General features: G+C 39.6%; 1 protein-coding gene across 2 annotated transcripts in view; it reads right to left on the bottom strand.

Annotated features, from left to right (window-relative positions):
* LOC137375979 (gamma-aminobutyric acid receptor subunit alpha-1-like) overlaps window positions 1–12,515 on the bottom strand; it is a 58,574-nt gene extending 46,059 nt beyond the window's left edge. The window contains exons 1-5 of one of the 2 annotated variants that reach the window (XM_068043812.1): window positions 12,262–12,515; window positions 10,982–11,084; window positions 7,506–7,609; window positions 5,668–5,735; window positions 4,802–5,022 (exon numbers count right to left, since the gene is read on the bottom strand). In XM_068043812.1, coding sequence (XP_067899913.1) covers window positions 4,802–5,022; window positions 5,668–5,735; window positions 7,506–7,609; window positions 10,982–11,061 — 473 coding nt within the window. In that variant the 5' untranslated portion in view covers window positions 11,062–11,084; window positions 12,262–12,515. The remainder of the gene's footprint in view (window positions 1–4,801; window positions 5,023–5,667; window positions 5,736–7,505; window positions 7,610–10,981; window positions 11,085–12,261) is intronic. The other variant, XM_068043813.1, reaches the window with a different exon arrangement.
* Between the last annotated feature and the right edge of the window lie 3,742 nt (window positions 12,516–16,257).

The raw sequence follows: 16,257 nt of genomic DNA, 5'->3' as shown, positions 1-16,257 counted from the left end.
AACAAGTCGATTAACCTTCTCCTAAAACCTGTTCTCTTCTAGAAATATCACCAGTACAGTCATCTTAGATACAGGCAAATTAGTCATAAAAGGGGACAGAATTTCTATTTCCAGACAACAATAATTCATCGAATCAACCTTTTACAGGTTTGTGGCAGTGTTCCAGAAACTTACACAAGGGGCTGAATTTTATTCTCCTGTCGCATGATCTTGCAGGCGGGCCACCCCCACCAATCATGTGGCGGGGGCAACCTTAGTGACACTGTGAATGCCATCAGCTGCCTCTGCGCAGACGCCGGTGCCATTTTTAAAGGGCAGCCAGAACTGCACAGAACTACAGAGTTGAATCCCATACCCATCCCCCCAGGACACTGTGAATAAACTTTTGACCTGTCCCCCCACAATATAACGAAAATAAATGGAGCCTCATTTCCCCCCGTCAAAACACTTACATTGAAGATTTGACCTCTCCCCCTGCCCAATGCACAAAGTGCAGAGGTCACCCCTTCCCACCCAACTGCACTGGAAATGCAGAGTTGACCCCATTCCCCCCCACCAACTTCATTAAAAATCCTAAGTTCCCTTCTTCCCCACTTCAGTGGTGCCAGCTTTCCCTGGATGGGAAAGTGAAGGCACATGAGTGCCATCTGTTGCACAGAAGATCCCGGACAGCCGGTAAGATCGCAATGAATGGTATTTAAATGTATTCATTTCCTTTATTTAAATATTTAACGTTGCATCCCGTTGCCGAGCAGCGGAGGAGCCACCACGGAGCCTCGCCGCTGCCGGGAGGACTAGGATCAGGCCCGGCAATGCCAGCATTGGGCTCAGTGGCGGGCCACTGCCATTCTGATCTTCCGGGCCCCCCCGCCACAGAGCCCAACGTTGGGAGCTCAACAAAATTCCAGCCTAGAAGCGTACCTGGCAGGAACCTCTGTGTTGACCTTAGCAGACTTTTCTGGGACAAAAGATGGTCCATCGTTACCTTATTATCTCATGGAATTGTGAGAGGCTATTTCAGGATCAGAGGATGTTCTGTCATAACCACTGGAATGGCAAGCTGGATTTCCAGTCCCAGAAATAAAGATTGGAGCTAGCCCTATGGCTCTCTCTGGAAGAATTCTGTCTAATAATTAACCATCAGAAAAAATAGCGTCTCCTCTTCAAACATCCAGGCTATGGCCCCGGCTAGGCCTGCATCTGCCAGTCAACATTCTGGTACTCTTACTTTCACCAGGCATGCCAGAGGTTGGGAATCTGGGAACTCCCAAATTAGAGAGTTCCATTCCTAAGCTCCTCGATCCTATGTCAATAGCCTTGTTTAGAGTAGGTGGAGGCTCCCCCCCTTGAAGGCCAAATGGAAACTCTGGGGATCTAGATGTATTCAGGTCACAACCTAATTTGCAGCCCCTCTGCAGCACTCACACCAGTATTAGGGAAAGAATGTGCCACTGTGAATATTCTGCCTCCTTGTTTTCACCCCAGGAATCAGATATTGCTTGTTGTTATTTCCATTCTTCCTACTGCAGCATTTCTTAAGCTTCTTTCAGAATGTATCTTGAAGTAGAATGTGTTTGTTGCAAATTATTAAGGTTAACTTTGTAAATTATCTAAAAACATTCTGGTAGATCTGGATTAAGAATCCTTTGGACACTCAGCAAGAAAACATTTGGAGTCCTTCACACCAACCCACCTCCCCCCAACCCCCTGCAAAACCCCCTCCCCAATCCATTAAAACAAGCATGTAGTGAAACTCACATGAAGCAATATTTACATACTGCATTAGTAATAAAGTAAATCATGTTACAATATGATATGCTTAAATTAAAGTTTTTGACTCATATTATCCCATAAGCCCATATGTTATCTGCCCCTAGTTTCTGTTAAGGGTGTAATAATGATAGAGAAGAATCCTGGCAATACACATTCCATCAGAAGCTACTTTACAGAAAATATTCAGATTGGAGGGTATATAAACATTTATCTTAACAATGACCACTTTGTCTGCCTACATAGTCTAGCTCACATTATTATGATTGCACTGAGTTATAAAAGCAAGTGGATGTTTTGCCTACCCATAGGGAACTAACACCAAATATTCAAAAACCTTACAAAATATATACTGATAATTAGCTGTGGATTATCATGGAGAAATTTGCATTGACTTCATCACAATTACTAACCCTTCAGTATGACCAACAACATACATCAACTACCCAGGATACACAGACCATCAATATCTACCAAGACATAGACCTCCATAACCACAAACTTGGAACACCACACAATTTATAACATAAGTACAGCAGATATATGATAATAATTCTGAAACTGTGTTCTCATCTTTGTATTGACATTGCTAGCTTAAAACCATGCAAGTCTTCCAAACACCACATACAAATTTATAAGGGTAGTCTATTCACAATTTGCCTACAATATCCCTCTTAACACGACATTAGGAAGCATAAGAGAGGAAAATTGTGAAGACTTTGCATCAATTTTCCTGTCCTCTGCAGGGAGGTGTCAAAGACTTTGCAGCACACCTAAAATTAGGAGCTCAGTGGATCAGGGAATTAAGACTGCAGCCTATCAGTCTTTGAAGCAATCCCTCAATGCCTATTATATGAAATTCACATTTACAAAATTCATTCCTAAATATTATCACCGTGAATTCCAGTTTGCATCCAATGTATACCCATTAAGTAATATCAAATGAAAAGACCCCTCCTTGAGTATTTTTTCTGTACACAATTCTAATATCTAAACCCCTTCACATCCTATATTGCTGAGTCTCAAAAAATACAGCTCTTCTCATTCTTTATAACAGCATAATTTAAATGGATCAGCTTAAGAGTAGACAATTGTATGAAACTGCACTTCCATGAAGCACCATAACATTCCACACCAGTGACATGAGCAGCTGAGGATAGCATTTAATATCCACAATTTCACTGAGGTGGAGAGAAAGAAATGTCACTTATATAACATCCTCTACATTTTTCAGAAACATCCGAAAGAGCTTTACATAGAATGAATTGCACGGTTATTGTGTGGGTAAATGTGGCAGTCATTTTGTGCACAGCAATGCCTTACAGATGGCAATTACTTGTTAATCTGGTTTTGAGGATGTTGATAGCTAGAAGAATGTTGGTGAAGGCTGAGAGAACACTATGCTCTTTTAAAATGTCTTTTCCTAAACTGACCAAGCAACAGTTCAGTGCAGTTCACAATGGGCAACTGGAAGTGGCCAGCAAGTGTATCAAGAAACCGATGACAATTTAATAGAATTAATTTCCCTTTAGATTGAAGTATTTTTCTACTTATTAAATTAGTTATTTTGAATTCATTCAACACTGGCAAACCAGAAGAAATGTGGTTGATTTACAGAGGATTCTTTACAGGTAGACATCATTCTTCAACAATGGTAGGGAAAGAAAATAGTGGGAGAGAAACATTTACTGCTGCAAGACTAGAGGGATGAGCATTGTTCTCTAGAATCAGGTATTTTACAAAAGTGCTTCAATTTTTTGTTACTTTTTTTTAAGGATTTGAGTTTTAAAACTGAAAAGGATTCCATAGATGCAGGACTTCGTGTTTTTTTTTAAACAAAGGTAATCAGAAGGTAATTAGGACTTGGTTTGTAAGCAATCCTTATTGGATGTCGCCTGTCTTCAGATACACAGCAGGGGCTTTTTGCCTTGGGGAGATGTTTACAGAGAAGTGACAGATCAAGATTTATAGGGGTCAGAAGGTTTGAATCTTGAGATATTGTTTTGGTTTCACTTTGGAAAGTCATTTGGAGTTTAAAAACAAAACCCCAGCTCGACCTGTTCCATCGCTTTGAAAATCATGTCAGTTGTTCCATCTCTTTGAGAAACTCTGAAGGGAGTGCAAGAAGTAGAGAAATTGATGCTCCATGTGCCCTGACAGGCCTGCTTGAAACCCGTTGCTGCATTTCTCTTGAGACGCTGGTAAAACATGCCAGATAAATCCTCGATGCCGCCTGAATGAATTGCTCCAGAGAAAGATCACAGTGATAGCCATCGCCACCTATTTGGGATGCCAAACTAAAAAAGGGACAACTGACATCTTTCCATATCTTCTTTTTTCTTCAGGAATGAGACAGTATTTGGCCAAATTATTCCTTTTTGTCTTTTTTTTAAACAAAGCTCTAAAGAAAAAACTCTCTATATTTTGGCTAATGGGTATGTGTGTGTGTGAGGGGCTCAGGTAAAAAGAGAACTTTCATATTTCAATCTGTGTGTTAATGTTTTGCTTCATTAATGGTTAAGTCTTATTTTACAATAAACTGATAATTGTGTTGTTTAATACAGAAGCCTGGTTGATGTATTTTATTCTGGAATAAAAAGAGAATCTATGATTGACAGTATTGGTACCTGGGTAAATAATTAAATATATGTTGCGACCTGTGTAGAAGTGGAACTCGGGAAAACAGTGCGCTCCTCCCACCTGGGTCGCAACAGGTACCAAATAGAGAGATGACTAGAGTCTAGTTTTAACGTAGGTAATGAAAAGGAATGGTTTTAATTATCCATAAATAGCTTCAATTAAACATAATTAGTATCTGTATGTTAGTTTTTATGATCTTCCCACGGCACTCCGAAGTCTTTGCATTTACCGGACCTATACCAAAGAAGGACATAGAAAAAAAAACTACCAAACGGGATGTTCTCAATTTCATACGAAACTGCATCTATTTATTTAATCAAGTATGTCCCAAAGAACAGCCAACAATGTTTTCGAGAGGTTAATGTTACGTTAGAAAGGTTCCTTCTCTCACCTCATTGTGTATAAGAGCGTTCCGTCTTCAGTTATCCTCAGCAATTTATTCGGCATGGTCATGTTATGCGCCACTGATTTTTTCCCATTGTGGAAAAAGGTGTCTGGGGTCCAAATTCTGCTAGCCATCAAATTATTTAAACGAAGAATAGTCATGGGCCCTTTGAATTTCAACCTTTCGTCCTCCCAGCTCTGGCGAAAAAACACGTCTATTGTGTATTCCTGCAGAAGTGGACAGATTCCAAATCTTTACATTCATGCAATCGCTATCACGGAGGTGCATTTGAATAGTACAGGAGAAAAAATAATAACCGTAAGTTAGACCCTGATAATTGAAACATAACTGTTACTTACAAATGATTCACTGTCAGTCATATGAATTTCCATAATAACCATGAGCAGACTGCGTAATAAGATATTGTTTCTGAATTTTGAGGACACCTATTTATCCTCTATTTCATTGCTTCTCGCTGAATCTTTTGACAGCATTTGAATCATTAAATGTTTTATGTATTAATACTGAAAACATTAGCTTCATGGATTCAATTGACTACTGCCTATGTCCTTGTTGGAAACAGCAGGACATATTATATATCTATGAAAAGATAGGAAATAAACTCATATTTCTCCCTAAAAGCTGACACGTTGCATCAGTTTACACTTGTTCATAATGTCTATCAGGAGAATTTGATAAATGCTGCGTCTGGTATTGGATATTACGAAGGTCGGCACTGGAAACAATTTTTTTCAAAGGTTCCACTCTGAACCGTTTAATAAGTGAGAAATAAAACGTCATAATCAATTCGTGCTTTGTTGATTGACAGCAGTGTTTTTTTATATTACAAATCAAGAAAAATTGACACTTACCATATCTGTATCTGAGACGGGCCCAAAACTCGTTACGTAGATATCAGTCTTGACTTGTGTTATACGCTCTGATGAAGGACCAAAAAAGGGTAGTTATTGTCCATCAAAATTTCTGTCTACTTCAAGCTGCCAGCAAGTCTATCCCAGACAGGAAATTTTATTACTTTTCAAAGGCTATTTCGGATTAATCACGAAATTTTCAAACGTTCCTTATTTCTGTGCTTTTAAAAATACTTTAAACAATGATGATCATCAATCATTTCACATCCTCTCTCGAAATTATTAAGCATGTTAATAATTGTTTTCAAAATTGAAGTTAGGAGTGGCGATTGAACAGCAATCCTTGTATACCCACAGTTTTGCAAAGTGAAAATGTGTCCAACTATTTAAAGTATTTAAAATATTAAGGGGGACTCTTCTCCAGAAAAAAGGCTAAGGGATGACCTAATAGAGGACTTTAGAGAATAGAGGTGTTTCCACTTGGAACTCAGAAGAAGCTTCTTTACCCAGACTGTGGAACTTGCTACCGCATGGAATGGTTGAGGCGGATACCATAGATGCATTTAAGGGGAAGCCAAATAAATACTGGAGGGAGAAAGGAATAAAAGGATACGCTCATAGGGTTAGGTGAAGCAGAGTGGGAGGAGGCTGGTATGGAGCATAAAAACCTGCATAGACCTATAAGGCAGAATGGCCCATTTCTGTGCTGTAAATTTTATGTAGTTCTAGATCACAGACTTTGGAATTACACAGGTCAGTGGCACTATTTATGCAATTAAATACATGTATTGAACATGAGATTTGCATTTAAAATTAAATATTCAATAAAATAGACACACCTGTACCTACACCCAATTATACCAAAAACGAATTGATACTTTAAACAATCAATTCTCATTTATTTTCCTGACTGTTTTGAAAAGATTGAGGATAATTTAAGCTATTTTCAGCTATTTTGAGCAACGCAAATTCCTCTGGTTAGAAACCTAATGATTGAACAAAAAGTACGACACTAAAGTGATAACAGATGTGTGAAATTCACTCTCAAATGTGTTTCTCGCTGTATTAGCCCAGTGCGTCCCCGTCCTGTTTTTAATTAACCATTTCAAGCTGTGCTCTGGTTTACTAGTTTAGACCATGTAATATGACATACATATGTAATGTCGCTTCTCTGTCACCATCTTTCAAAAGTGAAGTATCCAGCTTTCTCCAGTCTTTCCTTGTAACTTAATCCTCTGGTACTAGGGATTAGCCTTGTGAATGTTCTTCCAGCATATCCCATGTATGTGATTAACCAAAAAGGAACATAGTACTGAAGGTGAGGACAGACCGAAGCACTGTATGGTTTTGGCATAGCATCCTCTGACTTGTACGCTTTTGATTAAGTAATATAATGCATGGTTTTATTTACTTGTTCATTGTTACTCCGAGATCTCGGGACATGTTAAGGATGAAGTTTGCCACCACTGTTAAATCTCTTATTTCATCCATTATCCAGTTCTGCGCCACCCATTTTCTTCCTACATACGTCATACCTTACACTTACTACGTCGAACTTCATCTGCCGTAGTTCTCCACAATTATAACTTTTATCACACTCCTGAAAGAGATAATACCCAACAATGGTATAGCAATTCCTGGCAGTAGAAAGTACTTGAGTTATTATTCCTGATGTCTTCAACACTCAGTAACTAGCTCTTGTGCGATTGAGCTTGTTATTTGCAAAGTAGCTAGCATTGATATGCTGCATCTTACTACCAAATTGTGCTGCCTCCATATACTGCACATAACAGAATTCCTGTGCGTATCTGTCTCAGTTACTGCACCCCTTTACAGACCTCCCAAGCCTGGTCTCAAACGGTTGTCATATCCATCCAGAAGACTATCAAGGATTCTTGTGAAGATTGTGATGTTGTTCTTGGCTTCATCAGACATTCCCAAGCTAAGAAAGGGAAAAAGACAAGAACCAGATACATGGAATTAAACACTCTTGGATCCTCCATGACCTTACCTTCTTTCCTAAAATCTGCCATATTGGAAGATACCATGCAAATAGAAACCCCAGAAGACTATGCACGTCACTATTAGTCACTAGTTACCACATGGTTGCATATCGAGAAAAATCTATCATATACTAAAATCAAATTTTGGAGCCCTGCTCATGTAGTTGTTACGTTGCTTTGCCAAGGAGTTAAAATCATCAAAATCTTAACAAAAGACAATGCCACACCTTTGCATTTTAGAGACGAAGAAATGTGAAGATAACACATTTTAGATGCGATTGATCGTGAAAAATAGGTTTTTTTGGGGGGTGGGGGGGACTAATGGTGATATTTGTATTTATTGTATATCTTCACCCATTAAGATAATGATTTTAATAAAAATCACTTTCGAACATTAACATTTTCAAAGGCAGGATCCCCGAAAGATGCATCAAACACTGCTATTTACTACATTGCAACTCTGACTACACTTCGAAAGTACTTCATTGGCTGTAACGCGCTTTAGGATGTCTTGGGGTCGTGAAAGGCACTAGATATGCAAATAAAGATGGAACTGAGACATATAGGGAGCGGAAATATTTTTTGGAATTAATTCTGGTTTGCTTCTTGGTTTTAAAAAAAGCATCACCTATGAAGATACTGAATGTAATTGGAAAAAGTAATGAAAAGACTGTTTAAAGCTAACAATGTGTTTTTATATATTTTTTAGAAATCTCACACCCACTTCAATTGTAGTTTCATAATAAAGGGCCCTTTCTCTAATTTAGATCATATTTTCATCATCCTTAGTATTGTTATATTCGAAAATGCCATGTAAATAGTTTTGCTCCAACACATGAACATGCATATTTCCCAATTTTTGAGCGCTAGACTTTTTAAAATCGCAACTGACACAATTTCCCAGCAAAACAAAAACTAAACACTGAAAGAAACAAGAAACTTGCTTCAGTGTCCCAGCCTTTGGCAGGAGCTGTAGTTGGATTCCTAATAAAAATGTATCTTCTCTTTAAATCAGTGATTGCTTCTCATACCTACTGTAGAAAGAATTTGCTTTTCTCTTTGTCTTGCATGATCTCAAACCTCCCAACGTACTTTACAGCTAATTAAGTACTTTAAGTTTAGTGGCTGTTCTGGTGTATGAAACCTATTGAACCAATTTTGGCACAGCAAGGTCCCACAAATAGAGATGCAGCAAATAACCAAACCATCTGTGTTAGGTGTTGGTTTAGGGATAAATCTTGATCAGGACATAGGAATAATTCCCCTGCCCCTCTTCAAATAGTGGGATCCACTTAAGAGCACACAATGGTTTAATATCTCATCATAAAGAGAGATGCTCTGACGATGCAGCACCCATTCTACACTACCAGTCTATTTTCTGTGATCAAGTCTGTATAATCTTAAACAAAAACAGAAAATGCTGGAAATACTCAGCAAGTCAGGCAGCATCTTTGAAGACAGAAACAGAGTTAACGTTTCAGTATTTCCAGCATTTTCTCCTCTTGTTTCAGAGTTCCAGCATCCGCAGTACTTTGCTTCTGTATAAATCTTACCCGTGACTTCTCTTAAATTTAAGAAGAAAATTTATTCACAAACTTTTGGGAGGGTCAACAATAGTTTGCTAGCTGCAGTGAGGTTTATTTTGTAGTAATCGCCGGAAATGTTAAATCACCAGTTAATGGATCAAATCTGTTTGCATTTGGAAATGATTGATATAAAATGGAGAGTAATAAGAACCTATTCCAACTAATTGTAGGATATGAAAAATTAGCATTTTCAAGACAATACAGATAGACATGTTAAAAATGGAGAGAAGCTACAAATTCATAGCACGTATTACGCCTTGATAGTAGTGTATATTGTACACTATGTATTTATTGAAATGTATGTTTGCAAATAATTTTCCAGCTTGCAAGTGGGTTTAGATAAGTCTCGTTTTATGTCTATCATAATTTGAAAGGTTAAGCGGGGTGTAATCGCCATATTGTCACATTAAAAAGTGAATAGAATCCAATAACTGGTGTAGGTTAGTGTTATTTATGCATATTATGCATTGACCTGTCAGTGTTCAGAAACAGTGATGGAAGAGCAGCTGTGACCAATCAAATGACCTTTCACAAGGGGAAAGATTCACGCGTCTCATTTTGCAAGTCACATGCCCTGTTTTAGAATGCACGATTGTTTTATGAATTGTACACGGACAAACTAAACAAAAACTGAGATACTGAAGCAACGACCCAATGAATCGAATCGTTTAGTGCGGATGCTGACGTTCCGCAGTCTCAGAACTGTCACTGGCGAGTCTGTAGGCTCTATTTTGTGCCTTGAGCTGATACTTCACTTTTATTGAAGTGCGGAAGGAGATCTAATCTGATCTGGATTATGGGTTGCAATGAATTTTTTACACTCTAGAAAGGCCTTCTTTTGTGGAATACTGTACACCAACTCCATCTACAGGCCATGGGAATACTGGCATCGCAGTAAAGCCTCAATATAAATTATTGCTTAAAGTCCCATTCAGTTACAAAAAAAGCGAATCGTTCATTTACTTCAGACTGATATTAAAGTTCAGCACACCGACATCAGAGCGACAGCTGGGAGTGTGTGTGGGTTGGGTTGGGTGGGGTTGGGAGGGAAAGTGGATATAGAGAGAGCCAAAACAACTGGCAGTCAACATAACAAGTGTGAGTTGCTTAACTCCTTTAGAAAGTTTGTTACGGGAACTTCCATTTATTCGTGCATGAAGGGCCACAAACATTTTCTCAGCCACGTTCAATTAGACAATTACCAATGGCAGGGTGTATTTGATCAACATTTCATGATTCTTATTCGAAGTTTCCAGATATTGTAAATCCCTTCTTCAGGTGCTAAAATGGTTGACTGGTTTTAAGAGAAGGAAATACTAGCTAGTTACAACTCTGATTTTCTACCTCCTACCTTAATGTGCGGAACAGTTATACACCACGCTATTTAATAACACCAATGCGATACATCTATCTCTTGTTAACATGTTAATGATGTACTTCGACTGTTGCATCACTTGGATGTGAAATATTACACTGTCGTTTTCAGGAGTCCACCTTTTTATACAGGGAGTTTATGGAAATAATTGCATCTCTTTTTTCCTCTCCTTCCCACCCGAACAAAACCTCTGTAACTCGGATCTAACACATTATTTAGGGTGGCGCCACTATCCTGAAATGACAAATGGTTATCATTATCGCTAAAGATAGAAAGAGCAGCATTCATTCGAACTCATTTACGATCGGTAAGTTCACAGGACGGAGAGAGCAACTAAAGAGGCTGCTCACCTTGGGCGAAACGCCGCGTTTAGGAAGAGAAAGCAGAATGTCGCTGATACGCAGCTATTGAGAGCAGTAACTCGCTCCATGGCAGGTCCACAAAGCAAGCACTCTAATAAATAAATTATATATAAATAAATATATAAACAACGAATACACACAAACATATAAAGTTACTGTTCTGCGTCTACAGGTAACCGCCAAATGAAAAGGATATATCGCTTTGGAACATTCACTTGCTGTTTGAAATGAATATTCAGAAGCCACGTTTTAAAATATGTATCGAGGTATTCACAAGACTGCCGAGAGTACTATAGGCGGGGAGAATGGCGCAAACCTGTGTAGGTTCGCCCATAGAATTATTTTTTAAAAATATGCATATGTACCTATATATAATACAGGCGTCAGGTTAGTGGGAGGAGGACAAGGGCAACCCAGATGGTCGAATAAAAAACGCCGAGTTAACCTTGTTGCATTCGGCAGCCTTACTTTATACGGCCGTTTGATGCAGCCACAATAACACAATCGTCTTACTCTGATTAAGACATGTGCCTATTAACACACAAAACACCTGACTGAGGTGAGTTGTTTCTGGTTGCGCCACATCATTAAAATATTAAAAGAAACAATTGAAAGGGCGCATTCTCCACCGCAAATTATAAACCTTTTACATCGCTACCAAATCCTTAATGCACATTATAGATCTCAATGCAAACAGATTAATGTCTATTAGGTATATGGTCAAGCAGCACATAAATATCACTTTGAAACAGCATATATATATAGATATATAGATAGATATACATTAAAATCATTTTAACAGTCAGTGTATCTAAATGGATCCGATCCGATACCAGCTGAATATGCAACGAAATTTCTAACCGTAAAGTAGATGCGGCATCTGGCTCTGCAAAATCAACGCTATTCAAAGCACTACTGTATCTTGCAGAGAGGGTTAGATAGAGAATGGAACAGAATACACGGTATGTACAATGCAGCGCCTAAATATTCAAACACAACCCAAAGAGCGGTCTTGTAGGGCATTCAGGCTAACGTGCGTTACACCCGGCGGTGCTGAATGGGTTAAATAGCTACAGAGGTCGATTGGAATATACGCTTTCTTAAAATAACAATGGTTATCGACTCGGAAAGTTTAAAGTGTAAATTACGAATTTGACTGCAAAACACAAAAATCATCGAATGCAGCGACAAAACAACAGAGCTTAAGCATCATTTTAAACGTCAAATCAATGTGGCTTCTTTCCAGCATTGGAATCGGCGCTTCTCACCTTAGAACACTGGGGAGCGGGTAAACTTCTCTACCCAGTTCCTAATCTGCTGAGTTCAAATGCAAGATGCACAGGTCTCGCTGCTTGATGGCTTTTCTTTCTCTGCTCTCTATTTTTTTAAGGGGGGACCAACGTCTGAATCAGAAGCAGCAGATACACGATCCGATCTCTCCAGGCTGTGATCAGCATTCCCCTGCGGGAGCCGTCACAGTCTCGCTGCCTTCTTGTATGTATAGGAGAAGCGGCGGATTATTTCATTTACACTGAATCTACAGGATGGAAGAACTGCAGGTTCCAGGAAGCTTTACTCTACCGAGTCAATACTAATGTGCTCGTCTGTAAACCGGATGTGAAATAAGCCGTGACTTCAAATCAGGCAGATTTTTTTTTCTCTGTTTTTGAGTGAGGGAGGGAGGTGGTAACCTTACTGAACGTAAACACGTTGAGAACCAATCCGCCGCCAAACGTAGATTTTCCATTTACACCGCACAATTTAACTTGTAGTCTTCGCTGTTAATCTATTGCTGTTTGGTGAATATCAGACCCACTTAATTTATAGTAACCTTAAGCTTTAATAGATTGATCTGTGTGTGTTGAAAATTGTAATTTCAGTCACACATACATATGTAAATCTACACATTCATATCCGTGTTGGATTCGAACAGTAAGTAATATTGGGCATATTTAAAGCGATTATCATAAGTTCTTCGTGAGGAAAAGAACACTCTCCCACTGAATCCTAGTTATTGCTTGAAATACGTTTGGTACAGCTGATTTGAAATCACAACATGTCACTTGAGATAAATACAACTGCACATCACAAAAACTAATGGTTTGCTGCTTTATTGTAATGTTTTAAAAATGGTAATTTGGGTCTGCTCAGAGGTCGGCCTTGTCCCAGATAATAATCCTGTCAGCATTGTGATGAAAACTGTCCAGTTGAAATCTACTGACCGTTCCACAGAGTGAAGGGAAATCAGCCAAGTCCAGTTCATCGTCTGATACGCATGCGCTCTGTTTCAACCATGCTACCAGGGTCCTAAAGCCCGAAGGAATTTCTGAATACACAGGTTACTTCAAACCTGAGTGAATTTCACGGTGGTGGTAAGGGGGAAGATAAAGACTCAGCCAAATAGCGGAAGCGCGACGTGTAACCGGATTTGTGGGGTATTCAGAGGATTCTATAGCCCCCAAGAGCTGTCACAATCCCTTCATTTATTTAGGTTAACAAAAACATGAACAAAGTTGCAAATAGTTTCAGGCAGGAGAAGACCGTCTGTCTTTCCAGATCAAATATTCACGGGATTGCCTTGGTGCATTTTTAATCATCTTGAATCCCATTTGTTGATTTTTAAAAAAGCCTGTCTGGTTCTTTCTTGAAACTCATTCTTTCTTGTGTCACTCCCTGTGCATTTAATCTGTTGCACATGATGAGATAAACGCCTGTATAAAAAATTCAAGCAATTGTTCAGAAAAGGGAACGTTACCCTGGAATTGGTGAGTTGGAAGGTCTAGGTAAGGTATTTGCCAAGCAGGTAGTGACAATGTACGGAAGCTTAAAGACACTTAAAACAAAAAAAGGCATTGACACATTCATTTCTTGAACTATTTTCCAACTGGTAAATGTGTAAATGCTACCACATTAAACTCAGTTCTAGTCTAATCCAAATAGGACTTAGTCATTCTTTCAGCTTTCAGCTCTATAAGGCCCTGGTTCGACCACACTTGGAATATTGTGTTCAGTTCTAGTCGCCTCATTATAGGAAGGATGTGGAAGCTTTAGAGAGGGTGCAGAGGAGATTTACCAGGATGCTGCCTGGACTGGAGGGCATGTCCTACGAAGAAAGATTGAGGGAGCTGGGGCTTTTCTCATTGGAGCGAAGAAGGATGAGAGGTGACTTGATAGAGGGGTACATCAGGTGGCAGGACTATATCTCCAACACAGAAGTCCTTGAAGCGGCCAACATCCCCAGCTTATACACACTACTGAGTCAGCGGCGCTTGAGATGGCTTGGCCATGTGAGCCGCATGGAAGATGGCAGGATCCCCAAAGACACATTGTACAGCGAGCTCGCCACTGGTATCAGACCCACCGGCCGTCCATGTCTCCGTTATAAAGACGTCTGCAAACGCGACATGAAATCGTGTGACATTGATCACAAGTCGTGGGAGTCAGTTGCCAGCATTCGCCAGAGCTGGCGGGCAGCCATAAAGACAGGGCTAAATTGTGGCGAGTCGAAGAGACTTAGTAGTTGGCAGGAAAAAAGACAGAGGCGCAAGGGGAGAGCCAACTGTGCAACAGCCCCAACAAACAAATTTCTCTGCAGCACCTGTGGAAGAGCCTGTCACTCCAGAATTGGCCTTTATAGCCACTCCAGGCGCTGCTTCACAAACCACTGACCACCTCCAGGCGCGTATCCATTGTCTCTCGAGATAAGGAGGCCCAAAAGAAAGAAAGAAAGAAGAAAAAAGAAGATGATGAGAGGCATAGATAGAGTGGATAGCCAGAGACTTTTTCCCAGGGCGGAAGGGCTATCACCAGGGGGCATAATTTTAAGGTGATTGGAGGAAGGTTTCGGGGAGATGTCAGAGGTAGGTTCTTTACACAGAGAGTGGTGGGTGCGTGGAATGCGCTGCCAGCGGTGGTAGTAGAAGCAGATGCATTAGGGGCATTTAAGCGACTCTTGGATAGGTACATGGATGATAGTAGAATGAAGGGTAGGTAGTTAGTTTGATCTTAGAGTAGGTTAAAGGGTCGGCACAACATCGTGGGTCGAAGGGCCTGTACTGTGCTGTACTGTTCTATGTTCTATGTTCACCAGATAAAATTCGAATTGACCTAACAATAAGTTTAAACGTTTAAATGCATAATAAAGTTTAACAAGAATTATTTTTCCTAAACTGACTTTCAGATGTATAAAGCTACAGTTTTTAGTATTTTAGTCGACGAGCATGGGTTAATTCTATTTTTGGTTACGGGCAGTACAACATTTTCCTGGTCTCTCTGAATAATGGCTTTAATGAGATCAATTTCCTCTCAATGCTGACCAAATCAGTCAGCCTAGCAAAGAGATTCGCTCTGTGTCATTCCTACATGCACACTTGCAAGGAAGGCTAGGTATGTAAAACACTAGGTATATAACTAACTACTCATGCCAGCTATCTGAAAAGTTGCACTATTCAATCAATTTTGATGATCTATATCTCAATAAATAACTTCAAACATGTTAATGCCAACTTGTCTAGTTGAATTTACGTCATTGTTTGATCGCATTTTTTCAGCGGTATGAATGTTTTTGCATCCACCTCTAATTAAAGTTAAGTTTCTGAACTAACCTGAACCGGGTGACGAGATGGAGATGAAGCCTTCTCAACCACCATAGAAGAGTTGAGGCTCTCCATCTACCACTCACAGGCACAGAGACTAACGTTGCTATTGTGTGTAAAGATATGAGGAAAGAGGAAGGATAACGAACAGCGCAAGGTGGTTAGTCTGTGGCTGTGTTTTAACCAACGCTGTCGAAATATGCGTTTTTATTGCTTTTAAGAACTTCCATAAATGATTAAGCCAAAGAAATTTTAACGTTTCTGGTCGAACGCTGTTTTGAAAGTTTTTAACGTCATCATGCGATCTCCTTCTGTAATCATAACCTTAAATTATCCCCACAAGAACGATCTGTAATTGTTGTGCCTCGTGTCACTGGGACTGCATTCACAACTCTTCTGGCGTGGGAGACTAGCGTGATTTACAATGATCGATCTGGAGGCAAAGACAGAAACAGCATTGTTTAGAGTAAATAACACTGACTTCTTTCAAGGTCACCGGAAGAGAGGTAGTGAAATTAACATCATCACAGCTCTTGTGTGACACTGAAGTGACCTACTGAACCTACTTGAAGAATGTTGTTGTTGTGCAAAATGCCACCAATTGTTCCCTGAAGCCCAGTTGATTCTATTTTACAAACCGCAATCAGTGGTTATGAAGCTCGACAACTT

This window comes from Heterodontus francisci, chromosome 12 (genome assembly GCF_036365525.1).
Source record: "Heterodontus francisci isolate sHetFra1 chromosome 12, sHetFra1.hap1, whole genome shotgun sequence".
In the NCBI taxonomy this organism is placed as follows: Eukaryota; Metazoa; Chordata; class Chondrichthyes; order Heterodontiformes; family Heterodontidae; genus Heterodontus; species Heterodontus francisci.
This window is presented reverse-complemented; position numbering and strand designations above follow the sequence as displayed.